The sequence below is a fragment of the Rhinichthys klamathensis genome, unplaced genomic scaffold (assembly GCF_029890125.1).
Source record: "Rhinichthys klamathensis goyatoka isolate OS25496 unplaced genomic scaffold, OSU_Roscu_1.1 h1tg000323l_1, whole genome shotgun sequence".
Lineage (NCBI taxonomy): Eukaryota > Metazoa > Chordata > Actinopteri > Cypriniformes > Leuciscidae > Rhinichthys > Rhinichthys klamathensis.
In genome coordinates this window covers 2,290,001-2,307,970 of record NW_026606839.1, presented here as the reverse complement: position 1 = coordinate 2,307,970, position 17,970 = coordinate 2,290,001, and the positions used below count along the sequence as shown (strand labels likewise).

Here is a 17,970-nt window from a genome sequence, read left to right as displayed (position 1 = left end):
TATAAATGCTGGCTGTATTTGTTTGAGGAAAAATAAAGTAAAAACAGTAATATTGTGAAATATTATTACACTTTCAAATAACGCGTGTGTGTGTGTGTGTGAGAGAGAGAGAGAGAGAGAGAGAGAGAGAGAGAGAGAGAGAGAGAGAGAGAGAGAGAGAGAGAGAGAGAGAGAGAGAGAGAGTGTGTGTGTGTGTGTGTGTGTGTGTCTGTGTACTGGGAAGGTCAATGTTATAAAGATATACTTAACTATCTACTTACCGGTAGTCTACTTAACTATATTTTGGGGACAAATTCCTTTAAAACCCTTCCTTTAGGGACATCCTCATTTGTAAATCTGCTATAAAAATAAAGTAATTAAAGGTTTTTTGAAAATGTAAAAATGCAGAAAGTTTTGTGTGATGGGTAGGTTTAGGGGTCGGGGTTGGTGTGTGTGTGTGTGTGTGTGAGTGACAGTTAAGCAATATATTCTATACTAAGTTTATATTTGTATTTGGCTTTTCTCTGGTGGTATATGTTTTGTTGTTGTAGTTTTTTGAGGAGTGAAATGTGACCCAGGCATTATTCACCTCTTTCATCCTGGTTTCAGTAATGTTCCTGATAAAGCGTTTTGACTTGAGATCTCGTGAAAAGCAGCCTGGTGTATTGTGTTAATATGCATCTCAATTATGGCATTAAATATGCAAGCATTCGTGCACTAGTTGACCATTGTGAGTTTAATTGGTTGGCACAGAAGCTGAACCGTATCAGTTGATCCTGTGGAAGCCCTGCAGCTGTTTTACTTCTTACCCCTTGTTTTCTCTCTGTCTCTTTTACTTTCACTCTATAGGAGGCGATCAGCTCATACTACCTGTCACCTGTTGCTTTAGTTGGCCCTTTTCCTATATGATCCCATGGGAAGACACAAGGACAGATCAGATTCAGATCAGATGCCGTATATAACAGAGCAAAGTTACTGCATGTTACATCAGAAAGTTGTTGTGCTTTGTTGATCTTCCTTTTAAAGGTGTTTGTATTTGCAATATATGACACGAACCACAGATATAAAACTTTGTCCATCATTTTTGTAAAATTATTTATTTAGACTTCATAATAGTTCACAACATGCAATATTTACATCTTTTACAAGTGACCAACTCAAGCTCCTCCATATATTAAAATTTCATGTCTATTTACATATTTTACAATTTTATCCTTGCACAAAAGTCCAGATTCACAGAATAAACACTGCTGGCAACCCAGCAAGCAATATCCGTCATTTCACCGTCTAGGTTAACTATACACCCGATATAGTCCGGCTATGAGTAACACACTTCAAGCCTATGTTGTTTTTGCCAAAATAACTTGCGAGATGTATGATATTCCATCATGTAAGCAAAGTAAACAGTGATTACAAGGTGTTTCGTTTCATTTCTTTATCTAATTGATGACTAGTCTATTCTTGGGCTATGGTTTACACGTCTAGTACATTTTCACTGACAGCCCAAATTTTGCCTGGTTTAAGCCTAGACGTCTGGGCTGTGTTTGGACGGCTATTAGACGTCTTTTAAACGCAAAACGGCTTGCCGGGAATCCTCAACACCTCAGTGATTGGCCGGTTTGTTTCTCAGTTCTCTGTTGATCTTCCTTTTAAAGGTGTTTGTATTTTAAATATATGACAAGAATAAAAATAAAAATCATCCCCGTCCATCATTTTTGTGTAAGAATTTATTTAGACTTTATAATAGTTCACAACATGCAATATACAAATTTACATCTTTTACAAGTGACCGACTCAATCTCCTCCATATATTAAAATTTCATGTCTATTTACATATTTTTACAATTTCATCCCAGTTTAAACACTGCTGGCAATCACAGAAGAATGGTGTTTCTCAGTGACAGCCGCAGCTTCCCGCCACCATATCGTCGTACTGCTTTAGCACCACGTTCTCGTCGTCGTCGAAGTACAGCAGGTTGATGCTGAAGAGTTTGTCCGGGACGCAGCAGGGCGTCTCGATGCCTCTGGTCAGTTTGAGAGCGTTGATGATGGACTGGACCGTGGCGTGGTTGGTCGGCCTCATGTTCTGACCCAGGGGAAACGGACAGGAGCCTTTGCAGTGATAAGCGTTGTATCCGCGGGGAGACACGATCCACCCCGACCAGCCGATCTCCTCGAAGTCCACGTAGAGAGGCAGACGCTGACACGGCATCTTCTCTGCGCTGTCGTCAAAGTCTGCGGATCGAGCGTTTCGACGGGCCGCCGCGGGGAGAGGGAGGCTGGGAAACGGGAGACTTGCTCCAACGGGAGAATCATCTGAACCTGAAGAGAAAGAGGAGTGCAGGTTAGAACCGTAGACTGTAAAAAGAATATGGACGTAGTGTCCGTGACGTCACCCGTAGGTTTCTGAAAAACATTTTTAAAGCCCAAAGTGAGTGGAGCCGGACGTCGCCATCTTGGCTGCGCGTCACTCCCGGATAAACGTAAATGGTCAGTGACGTGACGCTAACACACAGCAGATAAACGGCTAGTAGTGACATCAGCGGCAATCCACCTTTCACTCAAGTGGCCACGCCCTTAAATATGCAGAACTTTAAGGCTTAATATAATTTAAACGGATGAGTTATAAAAAAATTCACCCCCCTCACAGTTGTCATGAAGGGCAAAATCAACTATATAGACCAAAAAGACTTTTTGAACCAGGCTGTAAACATGTTTTATTCTGCTGTAAAGTTGGGCAGTTTAACATGGGGGTCTATGGGATTAACTCTGTTTTGGAGCCGGTCTATAGTGGCCAGTCGATGAATTGCAGTCACTTCAGTGTTGGATTCAAACGAGAGACACGAAGGTTTCCGGCTTGCCGCTTGTTTAGAACGAGTGTTTAGGTGCCGCCGACCCCAAATATGATCATACTTGCGTGAGGAACGCCTAACTTAGAAATGTAAAAGTGTATTTTTCAAATATATATATATATATTGTTAACTTGTAATAGATTTTATCATGCATTTATTTTTTATACTATATTTTCCATATTACTATATTAAAAGTATGTTCCTAATTCACCCTAAAAAATTATATTATAAATGTGTAAAATCATTTCTATTTAGTGTTATTTTAGCATCATTGAGATACAATTTTTTTTATTTTTCAGCAATTTTGTCTATAAAATGTTTATATAGACATTTAAAAAAAAAAGTATATATATGTTATATAGGTAAATATGTATATATATAAGGGTTTTTATTTTTTATTTCAGCTAATGTTTATTGTATTTCAAGTAATGGAAATATGTTTTAGTTTTAGTTGAGTATAATAACGCTGTTTCTATTGCATTACTACATGCTTTTATACTCTCTAAAGTACTGTACTGTATTATTTTATTTATTAAAGTATTGTTTATTTTTTTGGCATTTATTTAAACTATTTTTATTTTAATAAATTAATTAACTTTATGTTTTACTATTTACTAAATACTTTATAATTGAATATATACAATATTTTATTTACTATATCACAATTTTTTTTACTTGTTTTTTTTTACATTGTTACATTTTTCCCCCCCAAACTTTTCCACAGACCCCCAAACTCCCTGGTTTGAAATGAATAAGCGCTAGTTTAAAGCAAGATGTTCTTGAAATGTATTTATCTGAAACTACACAGTGCTGTTTTGGGTAGAGATACTGTATATGAGAAGTACTCAGCCTAAGAGGACAGGTGAGATAATAAAGAGATGCATATGTCCAACCTTTAGGAGTCTCGACAGAAGCCGCCCGCCTGCCGTCGTCGGTGAACAGGACCAGCATGGGCTGTTTGCTGTGATGATGATGACGGCCGGATGAGAAACGCACGCTTTTCAGGTCCATCTGAAGACCCGCTAGAGTCCTCACCGAGACCAGGACCCCCAGATTACTGCCCTCATCTGACGTCCAAGAGCGCACCTTCCAGATACAATTATTACATTGTTTAAATTAATACATTTTTAGCTAACTGTGGTTTTGTATATATGTACATTTCTGAAATGCATAACATATCACTCTAAATTGTTATGTGGACTCATGCATTTTCTGTAACGCTGCTTTGAAATGATGTGTTTTGTGAAAAGCGCTATACAAATAAATGTGAATTGAATTGAATAAACAGAAATGTAGTTAGTCAATGTATTTGCACAAGCAACTTCTAAAACATACTCAGCTACCGGTCTGCACCTTTTAATTTAAACAGAACCTGAGATTACGTTTACATGCAACCAAATAATCCGTCAGTAATGGGATTGACGGCTCAATCGGACTGGAAAGCCTTCATGTAAACACATTAATCGATCCGATCGAGCTCGATCAGAATGAAATTTCGATCCGATTGAAAGAGGTGGTTTATTCCTTTTCTAATCCGATCGAGAGGACATGTAAACACTTGATCGGATTGAAGACAGAAACTGAAAGGACTGCGCATGTGCAAAGACGTAGAAATAGCGTGATGACGCGCGGAACGAGCTGTTATTCCTGTTGAATAAAGTGTCATATAAATGAGTGTCCCGTCATTCTTAAAGGGTTAGTTCACCCAAAAATGAAAATGATGTCATTAATGCCTCACCCTTGTGTCGTCCCAAGCCCATAAGACCTCCGTTCATCTTCGGGACACAGTTTAAGATATTTTAGATTTAGTCCGAGAGCTTTCTGTCCCTCCATTGAAAATGTATGTACGGTATACTGTCCTTGTCCAGAAAGGAAATAAAGACATCATCAAAGTAGTCCATGTGACATCAGTGGGTTAGTTAGAGTGTGTTGAAGCATCGAAAATACATTTTGGTCCAAAAATAACAAAAACTAGGACTTTATTCAGCATTGTATTGTCTTCCGGTTCTGTTGTGGATCCGCGTTCAGTGCCGCTGCTGACGTGTGTCTGGTGTGTGTGTGTGTGTGTGTGTGTTCTGGTTCTGTTGTGGATCCGCGTTCAGTGCCGCTGCTGACGTAAGACGCTGTTGACGTGTGTCTGGTGTGTGTGTGTGTGTGTGTTCTGGTTCTGTTGTGGATCCGCGTTCAGTGCCGCCGCTGACGTAAGACGCTGCTGACGTGTGTCTGGTGTGCCCGTGTATTCGGGTTCAAATAAATATGGCTGGGCAAAGAAATGCAAGTCTTCTTCTGTGTGGAAATCCTTAGACATGTTTGCGAAGATTGTTTTGTTTCCAGCGTGCGTCTCCCTCAGACTGTAAACGAAGCTCGGGCGCACCAGACACACACACACACACACACACACACCAGACACACGTCAGCAGCGTCTTACGTCAGCGGCGGCACTGAACGCGGATCCACAACAGAACCAGAACACACACACACACACACACACACACACCAGACACACGTCAGCAGCGCCTTACGTCAGCGGCGGCACTGAACGCGGATCCACAACAGAACCAGAACACACACACACACACACACACACACACACACCAGACACACGTCAGCAGCGTCTTACGAGTTTTTGATATTTTTGGACCAAAATGTATTTTCGATGCTTCAACACACTCTAACTAACCCACTGATGTCACATGGACTACTTTGATGATGTCTTTATTTCCTTTCTGGACAAGGACAGTATACCGTACACACATTTTCAATGGAGGGACAGAAAGCTCTCGGACTAAATCTAAAATATCTTAAACTGTGTTCTGAAGATGAACGGAGGTCTTACGGGCTTGGGACGACATGAGGGCGAGTCATTAATGACATCATTTTCATTTTTGGGTGAACTAACCCTTTAAATTCTCCTTTCACTGCGTCTGTGAAGTGGAGCAGGACCACGTCACCAGTCCTTGTTTCGGATTCTCATCCACAGACGACTGGTTTTGGGCAGTTGTACTGCGTGATAAATATAAACAGCAAGGCACAATAGTTCATACGCCATAGTCTCCAAATTACGACCAGAAATGGATAAATATTTTGATTATGTCATGGATTCCCAAACTTTCAATGATGTGCCACTTTTTTTAGATTTACATTTATGCATTTGGCAGACACTTCTATCCAAAGCGACTTACATTGCATTTCAAGGTACACATTTACATTCTTATCAGTTCTTGCTTTCCCTGGGAATCGAACCCGTGACCTTGGCGTTGCAAGCGTGGACGCTCTTTGACCTACAGGAAAGCTATTAAATATTTAATTCTGCTGTTTAAAACAAATGTAGAACCAATGTAGAATGGTTATTATGCGCAAAACTGTAGGCTATATTCGTGCATGTCAAAAAATATATTCCCGATTTGAAGCTGACATAAAAGACATGACATAACGTGTTTGGCCGTTATGTATACACTACATTCAGATTCATCAACCGATTGAAACAAAAGTTGTGCATGTAAATTCCTCATTTTGGTTCATAGCCTAGGCTACTTACGGCTTGAGTGATGGTGAAAACCTCCCAGCCGGTGGAATGGATGGGAACCAGTCTGGACGAGAGCAGCTTCTTCCCTTGTGAGACGTTCTTTTTACTGCCGTCGAGAACCTGATAGACACTGACCTGTAGAAACACACCACTTCTATGATTAATAACCAGAAGAACTTACTTCGTTGGCTTCCTCGGTGTGTAAGATCGGAGCGTACCTGACAGAAGTGGTGTCTGTTGAAGGCGAGAGACGCTTGAGGCCTGAGCTTGAACAGATGAAGCTCGGCCGTCAGGATCTTCTCACTCTTGGCCACCGTGGACATGTTGAAGAGAAACTCCACATGCTCACTGTGCACTACAGAGAGATGGACAGATAGATGAAGTCATGATGTGAAATGACACGAACTTTGTACATTTTTACACTGAGGGCTGTAACTACCATAACCTAAAACAACAACTGGATATTCAGGATAGCAGCTGATCAATATTGGTTAATGAACCATTCTCAAAACTTCACATTTAAATATTTTGTATACATGCTTGCCTAAAGTTAAACTTCACACTAAAACATACAACTACTACACTTGTACTTTTATGCAATTCCACATTTCATACTTAAAATATGAATTCAACAGTATTACTAAAATATTGAGTATTTGATTGCCTGGTTTAGTTCATTTCTCATGATTCAGGCATTTGTTTAAAAGTTTAGTTTTGTAGACAAATATATTCAGTGCTGTGTAGATTAATTGCAAATTGTAGTCGGTTACTAATTCCAAATTACATGAAAAATATTACAGTTAGTCACTAAATCCATTACGTTACACATTTAAGGTGATAAATCTGATTACTTTTTGATTACTTTTGACAACAGTTATCACATTGATTTGAATAGGATAATCTTGATTACCGGTACCTTACCATATTGATATAAAATACATATAGAAAGAAAATAGATTTCATTATTGTTATCAACAACATGACATGCGTTAAATGTTACATTATGTCAGGGGTTAGTAAGTTTAATGAAAAGCCATTATAAGTAATTCAATCATAAAAACAATTAAATTAAAATAATGTTAAAATAAAACACTTACTAAAAACATATATTTTATTGGTATACCTGCTTGTAGTAGGGAGAATCAGTGAATTATGAATAATTGAATGACATTGTGAGAATAACATGTATGTAATCAAAAGTAGGCTAACTAGTGAGATTACAAGTATTTTAAAATGTAATTTAATCTAATTACAAGTAGACCTACTTGATTTTCGGATTAGGTAATCCAGATTACATGTAATAATCAGTTACTACTATTGTTTTGTACATTTGTAGTTGTATTTGTGCACTGTAAAAACTGCTGGGTTGTTTCAACCCATGTTTGTGTCATCACATATGGACAAACCTAACCATTGGTTTAAATTTTCTACATTTTTAAGCCCAAAGGTTGGTTTATTTTTATTTTACTATTTTTTTTAAATCCAACGGTTGGTTTAATTTTTCAAAATGTTTAAAACCAACGGTTGTGTTCGTCCATATTTGACCCAAACATGGGTTGAAACAACCCAGCATTTTTGAGTGAAAAGACAACTGCTCTCCAACACTTTTCCATCCCAAATGTTCTTTTTTATGTCCACTCTCCCACTTCAAGTGAAAAAAGAAATCAGAAAGTATCTTACGTTTATCGAAGAAGCTTCGCACCGTGTTTCCCTCCAGGAGCGAGGGGTCTTTGGTGACACCGTCCACATCTGCGATGGTGTTGTACAGGTCCAGCATGTACTGGGGAGGCTGTTTGTGTCCCCGAACCAGTGCAGCAGGAGGGTCCTCCATCCCAAACACCTCCAAAAGCCTCTTAATCGCCTCGGAACGCACTTCTTCAGACTCGTTCTGCACTGTAAAGTGGTTTTCCAGGTAATTGAGAGACGGTCTGCTGACGGCGAGGCCCATCATCACGGAGATCCAGATCACTGCAGGCAACATGATGATCAAATCCTCAGAGACGGTGTTTGGTGGCTGGAAATGGACTAACTGAAGCTCTGCCGGAGTGGCACCGGTTTATATGATGTTGGCCCAAAGTCTTCGGTCAACAGCCATAAAGAGCTGCTATTTAGTCGCAAATGTAAATCAACAATCAGTGAATGTAAAGCAAATCTAATGGCGGTGTTAACGAGGTGCGAACAGGACTGGTGGTCCTCGAGAGATCCTGGGGGGAAATTAGTGTTTATCAAATGTGCACTGCTGTAAATAAGCCCTATATATTTAGATTAAAGAAAAAGGTTACATCTAAAGGTAAGATATTTTAACGCACTACATTTCGCTCGTCTTGAAGAGTCGTTTGCGCGCGTTTTGCGCGCGGCGGGTGGTTAACTTCCTTCAGAATGGATCCATTAACTGAGACAAAACGAGGATAATGGGATACTGGGAACAATTATTTCGAAAGCATGCGCCCTGTGTTTTCATGTTAATGGCACACACACCTGCTCAAACAGAGATTTGAGTCTGGGCAAATTAAAAATTACCTCATTTTAACACGCAGGACTGGATTTGCATAAATGAGCTCAATCCTCGTCGAGTTTGAATCAATAGATAGTTAATGTAATTGTGAGTGACTTTTCTGGGTGGTTTAGACTAGTTTAATTTCTCATCTGGTGTGTTTGTTTTCATTAGGGCTCATTATAGTGTGTTTGAATCCCCTGATCCGTCTGGCAATGTGAGGAGATTTATTACTACTTATGGGTGGCAGGAGCTCTTATATTATGTCATATAGGAGCTTTATGTTGCTTTAAGATTAATGAACTTCAGAACTTCAATCAGTTATTTTAGTTTTTGAGTTGTTGTGACTCATTTTATTCACATAATCTTTTAAGCTTCAAAATCAAAGAAGGTCACGACCGAATCATCATTTAATGCCTCTTAAACCCTGATGGACTATATTAGGCTTCTGCAAATACTATCTATCTATCTATCTATCTATCTATCTATCTATCTATCTATCTATCTATCTATCTATCTATCTATCTATCTATCTATCTATCTATCTGCTTATTCGTCTGTCTATCTATATATCTGTCTGTCTATTTATGTCTATCTATCTATCTATCTATCTATCTATCTATCTATCTATCTATCTATCTATCTATCTATCTATCTATCTATCTATCTATCTATTCATCTGTCTGTCTGTCTGTCTGTCTATCTATCCATCTCTATCCATCTGCCTATTCGTCTAACTGTCTTGTCTATCTATCTATCTAGCTGTCTGTCTGTTTATCTATCTGTCTGTATGTCTACCTATCTCTCTATCCATCTATCTCTCTGTCTGTCTGTCTATCTATCCATCTATTCATCTGTCTGTCTGTCTGCCTATTTGTCTGTCTATCTATCTATCCATCTATCTATCTGTCTGTCTATCTATCTATTCGTCTGTCTATATATATATGTCTATCAATCTATCTATCTATCTGTCTGTCTGTCTGTCTGTTAACTTTGAATTCCCTCTCTATAAATATTTAGTTGGTATTACAGTATTTTGTAGGCTATTTTGCATATGCGACGCCTCTTTGTCATCTGCATGTCTTGCTAATGCCTTAATTATTGGTTGATTTGTAACGTGATTTAAAGCTGAGACATGATTTGCACGTGTAACACTCTAGTCTAGTGCATCTTGTCAAGTAGTCCAAAGATGGTAGACTGAAAGATTTTCTAACATAGATTTTATTTACAAAATACTTTTTACATAATTTACATATATTACAGATATATTTGAACGGCATCATGCTTTTAAATTGCCATTCATCAATGCACAACCCCAAACCTGACATTAGGGCCGTGCAAATGATCAAATTCATGTAGTCGCTGAAGTCTTCCAGTGGGTGGCGATGTGTTTAAGACTGGCATAGACAAGAAGTGATGGCCAGAACGGTGCGGATCTGTCCGTGTTGACTGAGGAAAGTGTGGCTCTCGTAGTCTTGAGGAACACAAGCGTTGCCCTGTCCTTCAGCCCACAGCAGACATTCCCCGAGATCAGACGCACTCCTGCAGAAACACAGTTCAATTCAATTCACATTATTATTTGTATAGCACTTTTCACAATACACATCTTTCATCAAGTCCACATTACAATTTGTGACCCTGGACCACAAAACCAGTCTTATGTGTCCATTAAAAAAAAAAAATTTTTTGAGATTGATACATCACCTGGAAGCTGAATAGCCTAAATAAACTTTCCATTGATGTATGGTTTGTTAGGATAAGACAATATTTGGCCGAGATACAACTATTTGAACATCTGGAATCTGAGGGTGCAAAAAAAAAAATCAAAACATTGAGAAAATCTCCTTTAAAGGTTTCCATTTCTGTTGGCGATCGTGCTGCATACAAAAATAAAAATCGATATATTTAAGGTATTTACAAAATATCTACTAATATTTACTTAATATCCTAATGATTTTTGGCACAAAAGAAAAATACATAATTTTGACCCATACAGTGTTTTGGCTATTGCCACAAATATACCCGTGCGACTTATGACTGGTTTTGTGGTCCAGGGTCACATTTAAAGTGATCTGTTATCAGAGGTTGAGTTATGTATTTCAGAAATGTACATATACTAAAATCACAGTTCGCTAAAAATGTATTAATTTAAACGAATGAACCAATCCATAGTGAACATCTACAAAACATTCACTGCACTCAAATCATCAGTGCCGACGCTTTAAAGCTGCACTAAATAACCTTTCCATTGTGTACACACTTTTTTACTCCTAAAATAATGAGTAATACTTTTAGCAAATGTGTTTAAAATGCTGTTCAGTTCTGATCAGCTACTGATTAAATGAATTGCGCAGGACAAATGTGTCTGTGAATAGAGTATGTGTAACTTTTACTTCTGCATACACACTGATATAGTCAGTATGAAATCCAAACCAGTCATATATAGAACCAGTAAAAAAAGCCAACGTGATTGAGTTGTATTATAGCTACACATCAAACATGACTTGCCAAAAGTAAATCATATTTTGTGAGAGTTTTTGATATCTCACAGTGCTCTAAATGAAACTTTCACTCTTGAACTAGATCTGTTGAAACTTTCTCTTGTATTGTCGAAATGTTCCACTAGTATGTTTCCTCATCCAAGTTTTGAACAAAAGCACACATTATAATGACAAAAAGAATAATTTCTCATCAAGAACCTTTTGTCAGTCACCCTAAAAACTGTTTAAAATTGTTAATGTCTATAGAAACCTCACACTAAGCTTGAACTTATAGGACAGAAGTAATTACAACGGAAAGATATATTCTACATCTATTAATCCCATTTACATTTATGTTTTACACTACCGGTCAAATTTTTGGAGTAATTAATTATTTTTTTTAAGTAAGTCTCTTATGCTCATTCAGGTTGCATTTATTTGATCAAAAATACAGTTAAAAAAATGTTTCTGCATAAGTAGATGCAGATCTGCATATTAGAACTGAAGACTGGAGTAATGATGCTGAACTATATATTCACATAGAAAACACTTATTCTAAATTGTAAAAATATTTCACAATATTAGTATTTATACTTTATTTTTGCTTAAATAAATGCAGCCTTAATGAGCATAAGAAACTTCTTTCAAAAACATAATAAAATGTGTGTGAGTGTGTGCGTGTGTGTGTGTGTGTGTGTTTCATGTCACCAAAACTACCCTGAAAAATTAAATTACCATGGTACTTTTGATAATACATTAGAAAACAAAGGCAATTTCACTTATACAACTAACTAACATAGAAACTGTTGTATTTCTGCTTTGGTTTAAAGACTAACAGAAGTAAACTGTTGTGTTTTGGTGTGCACTGTAAAGGGTGTGTGTGTGTGTGTGTGTACTTGTACATCTATCTTTGTGAGGACTGGTTTGCGTTTTACACCATCGGGGTGAGGACAAAGAGAGGATATTTTGTCCGGTCCTCACTTTCTGAGACCTCTTTAAAGGCCTGTTTGAGGGTCAAGACTTTGTTTTAGGGATCAGGTTATAGTTGGGTAAGGGAAGAGTTCGGGTTAGGCACTTAGTTTTGATGGTTAGGGTCTGGAGCTTGAGATTGCATTGTGTCAATGAATGTCTTCACAATGAAAGATTTACAAGAATGTGTGTGTGTGTGTGTGTGTGTGGCCTGGTAAACCCCACATTATGGGGAAAAACAAAGACGGCAATATCTAAAATCATTGTGGGGTTATTTTTTTGGTCCCCGTGAGGAAAACAGCTTTTGAATCATACAAAATGAGTTTTTTTGAAATGTAAAAATGCAGAAAGTTTTGTGTGATGGGTAGGTTTAGGGGTCGGGTTAGTGTGTGTGTGTGTGTGTGTGTGATGGGTAGGTTAAGGGGTCGGGTTAGTGTGTGTGTGTGTGTGTGTGTGTGTGTGATGGGTACGTTTAGGGGTCGGGTTAGTGTGTGTGTGTGTGTGTGTGTGTGTGTGTGTGTGTGATGGGCAGGTTTAGGGGTAGGGTTAGTTAGTGCAAGGGAACAGAATATAAAGTTTGTACAGTAGGCCTATACAAATCATTATGTCTATGGAGAGTCCCCATAAAACGAGTGTGTGTGTATGTGTGAGAGAGAGAGAGAGAGAGAGAGAGAGAGAGAGAGAGAGAGAGAGAGAGAGAGAGAGAGAGAGAGAGAGAGAGAGAGAGAGAGAGAGAGAGAGAGAGAGAGAGAGAGAGAGAGAATGTGTGTGTGTGTGTGTGTGTGTGAGATTGAGAGTGAGTGTGTGTGTGTGTGTGAGAGAGAGAGAGAGAGTGTGTGTGTGTTTGTGTGTGTGTGAGAGAGAGAGTGTGTGTGTGTGTGTGTGAGAGAGAGAAAGAGAGAAAGAGAGAGAGAGAGAGAGAGAGAGAGAGAGAGAGAGAGAGAGAAGTGTGTGTGTGTGTGTGTGAGAGAGAGAATGTGTGTGTGTGTGTGTGCTCTTGTTTTTGTGATATATGAGGACACAAATGTGTATAATGACATGCATATTACACTGGTATTATAACTTACACGTGATATATGAGGACATTGCATGAGTCCTCATATTTCAAATAGCTTAAAAAACATAAAAAACAATGTGTTTTTTTTTTATGTAAAAATGCAGCATGTCTCCTGTGATGGGCAGGTTTAGGGATAGGGGCAGTGTAGGGGGATAGAATATACAGTTTGTCCAGTATAAAAGTCATTACGCCTATGGAATGTCCTCATATATCACAAAAACACAGCTGAGTGTGAGAGAGAGAGAGAGTGTGTGTGTGTGTGTGTGTGTGTTTGCTCAGCTGTGTGTAAGGTGGGATATTCCGGCGTGTACCTGAGAAGACAGCGGCTCCCTGAGGTGCAGCTTCCCAAACATCTGCCAACATCTATTTCCTGTAAGAAAATTAGCAACACAAGAGAGAGAAGCCATCAGTTCAGCGCCTGCTGTTAATGCGGGACGGCCCGCTAACATGCGAAGTGCTTTGATTTGGCACCTGCAGGGACCATTTGTGTCCTCCTCACACCTTTTACGAGAGCGGCGACAGACAGAACATCTGACACACATGTGTTCAATAAGCAGATCGCACTAAACCTCACAATAGCAAGATTTAACCTCATGTCTGTTTTAGAAATTCACTTTTACTTAATATAATAGTTGGAACTGATTTTCTGGGCATTTTCCTATTATAGAGATTTAAAATACTTTAAAGTCACACTAAACTTGATAGCTCTACAGAACATAATGAAAAACATAAAATATGACGAATTAAGGAGCTTTTTTGTGCATGTTAAATATTTGGGACATTTTGTCACTTTTCATGGCACTTAGCCTCACAAAAATAACCATCAAGGCATACGGATTCATGTTAAATTCATGCTTTTGCATTAAATTAAATTATCTGAGCATTTCTTTAGCACAGCCTATCTGTAAGCTATGGGACGTTCTAGCACTAAGTAGTTATTTAGTGTGTAACATCTTCTTCATGCATATCCACACTTGAGTTCATTGTTGTCCAATCAGGGAAATGTGAATTGGAAATGTCTGGAGGGGGAAATGGATCAGGATCCTGATCTTTTTGTCTAACAAATGGGTACACAAGCATGGATCACTTGGAAATGACTAATTTCCTCTTTGACTGAAAGGCTTTACTGGTGTGAGATCCTGGAGTTCAGTTCAGTAAAGACTGTAAAAAATGATATGATCAATAAGTTAAGACAACATATGTCTTTACTTTAAAAGTAAATTCAACCTTTTTTAAAGTCAGTTTAATATATTTTAAGTTGAAATTACTTAAAAATAATATCAAAAACCTTTATGCTAGTTTTTCAACTACATTTTGCCATGTCTTGAATTCAAACACAACCAGACAGATTTATGGTGTGTTCACACCGAACGCGAAAAGAGCGTCAAATACGCGTCTATCGCGTCTAGTTAGACGCTTGAACATTCGCTCGAGTTCAATTTTTTCAACTTGCGCGGAAGACATTCGCGGCAAACGCGTCGCCCAATTCGCGTCATTCGCAACGAATGATGCGTCTATTCGCGTCTTTGCATGGACTTTGTATGTAATCTACTCGCGCAAATAATTAAATTCGCGTTCGGTGTAAACACACCATTACATCTGATGGTTGAGCCCAGCTAACACACATATACGTGTGTTCTAAAAACAGTGTACTAACGTTCCAGTTAAGTTATGAAAATGTTGTTGTTTTTTAAAGTTCTCTGCATGTTCAAAACGTCCAAAGTCTTGTTTTGGAACATTCTATTTTAGAATTTTGCAAACATTATGGGAATGTTACTTTTGAATGTTCTCTGAACATTCCGAAACATTATTATTATTATTTTTAAACCATCAGACCAGGAAAAAAAACAGACTTTTAATGAACAATGTAAAAAATAATAACATTTTTAGGACATTACTAAAAGACCACATAACTCTTACTAAACGTTCTATTAACGTTACTGGAAGAACCTTTGTTCATAACTTTAAAAAGAGATGAAATTACAATTAGAAACGATTCCCTGTTGTGCAAACCTGTTTTATTCAGATTCACACAAGTGGAAACTCAATTTATGCAACTCATGCAATTGCATTTGTTGCTTTACTCACCCTCAGACTTTCTACTTGGACTCCGTCCTCGTTGTATGTGATCTCGTAATGATACTCCACATACGGGATACGGTAACATCCCTCCATTAGTTTGCATTGAGCCACGGTTTGGATCAGCTCCACTTTGTTAGGAGTTTCAATGAGGGTGGAATCAAACTTAGTGGGGACGCATGAAAATCCCTCTGTAAGGTAAAACACGTGCAATCATCAGAGGACTGTGACTTAAATCACTACTTTCCCTCCTCGAACCTGTAGTATGAATCATATTATTGTGATGTACCTGGTGCCCCTTTGGACCCCACACATTTGCCTGCGTCTATAACGGTCTCGTACGGGGTCTGAGAGTAATATGTTCTCAGCGCCGGCGCTCGGACGCACTGGCTCATTTTGGCTTCGCAGTGACAGTCCTCGATGATCTCGACCTCTCGCAGACCTTCATACAGCACCACTCGGTCCACACGCACCCCAGCCGGCTCACAGCCGGAGCTCAGACCGCAGGACGGGGAACCGCTGACGGGGCCCGAGGACGAGGAATCCTGACGTCTCATCTGTAATGGGACAGATATTGAGTTGGGCTTCCAAGATATTTAAGCAAGTAATTATTTGAGATGCTTTAAAATCAAAAGATTTTCAGAAATTCAATTTGACTTAGTTGGCTGTAATATATAATGTGTGTGTGTGTGTGGTCCTGGTAAACCCTAGATTAAACGACACTTTATGTCCACACAAAGATGGCAATATCTGAAATCCTTGTCCTTGTGGGGAAATTTTTTGGGCCCCGTGAGGAAAACAGCTTATAAATCAGACTAAGTGATGTTTTTTGAAAATGTAGAAATGCAGAAAGTTTTGTGTGATGGGTAGGTTTAGGGGTCGGGTTTATGTGTGTGTGTGTGTGTGTGTGTGTGTGTGTGTGTGTGTGTGTGTGTGATGGGTAGGTTTAGGGGTCGGGTTTATGTGTGTGTGTGTGTGTGTGTGTGATGGGTAGGTTTAGGGGTCAAATTAGTGTGTGTGTGTGTGTGTGATGGGTAGGTTTAGGGGTCGGGTTTATGTGTGTGTGTGTGTGTGTGTGTGTGATGGGTAGGTTTAGGGGTCGGGTTTATGTGTGTGTGTGTGTGTGTGTGTGATGGGTAGGTTTAGGGGTCGGGTTAGTGTAAGGGGACAGAATATGCAGTTTGTACAGTATAAAAACCATTATGGCTATGGAGAGTCCCCACAAAGATAGTGGACCAGACATGAGTGAGTGTGTGTGTGTGTGTGTATGTGAGAGAGAGAGAGAGTGTGTGTGTGTGAGTGTGTGAGCGTCTGTATACTGGGAAGGTCAATGTTATAAAAATACCTTTTAGTTTTAATTATTTGAATCTAATGCACAATAATATATTGCATGCTAGTTTTTATTCGGTCAAATGTCGCCATCTCGTGGTCAGCTGTGGAATCGCTTTACCTTTTTGTGTCGCAGGAAATCGAGCATTGAGGAATATTTGGAAGCCCTCAGCCCCGCCTCAAATGACGTGGAACGCGCTGATTGGCCACAATGTGTTCTGCACACGCCCACATCAACATTCACGGGACTGCCAGAAATATCTGTTATACATAACAATAAAGGTACGAAAGTAAAAAAGAGTGATACAAACTACTCAGAACAGCAAGACAGATTTTTGACATAATAATAATAATAATATAGCATGATCACCTTTGCCGATGTAGATGATGTGACTCTGGCGTCTACAGCAGGCTCTCTCTGTGAACAGGTTTCTGGGATCGGTGTTTTTAACTAAAACAGCTGTGACTGCATGACATAGATCAGTTATATTAGTTCTCATAATAATTAATAATAATTCGTTACATTTATATAGCGCTTTTCTGGGTAGGCTACTCAAAGTCAAAGCGCTTTACATGGAAGGGGGAATCTCCTCAACCACCATTAACCATTCTCATTAATCCTTATGGTAACCAGTTCTGGGTAAGTTACTCTAGAAGGTAATTACTAGATACTAATTACATCTTCAACAGTGTAATTAGAGTAGGCTACTCTCTCTAAAAAGTATTTCATTACTAATTACTTTCTAAATTCCATATCAACCTCGTCCAGTTGAACAATACAAGGATAGACATGAAAATGCTCTTTAAATTCTTTCAAATAAATAATATAAAATTGTATAAATTATTATTGAACTGACCAAAGTATTTAAAGGGAGAAGGTTACATTAAAAACAAACATTTTAATGGTAAATGTTACATTTTGATGTTAAATCCACTATTGTATATAGAATTGTTCTATTGTCTATACAGTATTGAATGCAATTACATCAGAAGTTACTGTAATTCAAATACAGAAAACAATTAGAGCAATCCCTTACTTTTACTTAAAAAGTAATTAAATTACAGTAATTAATTAATTACTTAATGCATTACACCCATCACTGATAGATACTGAGAAAATGCATTCATTTGCATAGAATGAAATAAAAGTCGATATCAAGACTGTGTAAACATTAAAAAAAAACATTTTAGTTACTTGAAATAAA

General features: G+C 38.4%; 2 protein-coding genes across 2 annotated transcripts in view; both read right to left on the bottom strand.

Moving 5' to 3' along the window:
• Window positions 1-1,873: 1,873 nt before the first annotated feature.
• Window positions 1,874-8,428, bottom strand: admp (anti-dorsalizing morphogenic protein). The gene is made up of 5 exons (XM_056271681.1): window positions 8,038-8,428; window positions 6,576-6,712; window positions 6,370-6,492; window positions 3,725-3,917; window positions 1,874-2,301 (listed from the first exon to the last, which is right to left on the bottom strand). The coding sequence occupies exons 1-5, from the start codon at window positions 8,336-8,338 to the stop codon at window positions 1,874-1,876; spliced, it is 1,182 nt and encodes a 393-aa protein (XP_056127656.1). The 5' UTR covers window positions 8,339-8,428.
• A 1,632-nt stretch (window positions 8,429-10,060) lies between these two features.
• Window positions 10,061-17,970, bottom strand: part of pnhd (pinhead) — an 8,832-nt gene continuing 922 nt past the window's right edge. The window contains exons 2-7 of the mRNA XM_056271683.1: window positions 17,136-17,231; window positions 16,887-17,026; window positions 15,726-15,993; window positions 15,446-15,627; window positions 13,669-13,727; window positions 10,061-10,393 (exon numbers count right to left, since the gene is read on the bottom strand). Of these exons, the coding sequence (XP_056127658.1) occupies window positions 10,243-10,393; window positions 13,669-13,727; window positions 15,446-15,627; window positions 15,726-15,993; window positions 16,887-17,026; window positions 17,136-17,231 (896 nt within the window). The 3' untranslated portion in view covers window positions 10,061-10,242. The remainder of the gene's footprint in view (window positions 10,394-13,668; window positions 13,728-15,445; window positions 15,628-15,725; window positions 15,994-16,886; window positions 17,027-17,135; window positions 17,232-17,970) is intronic.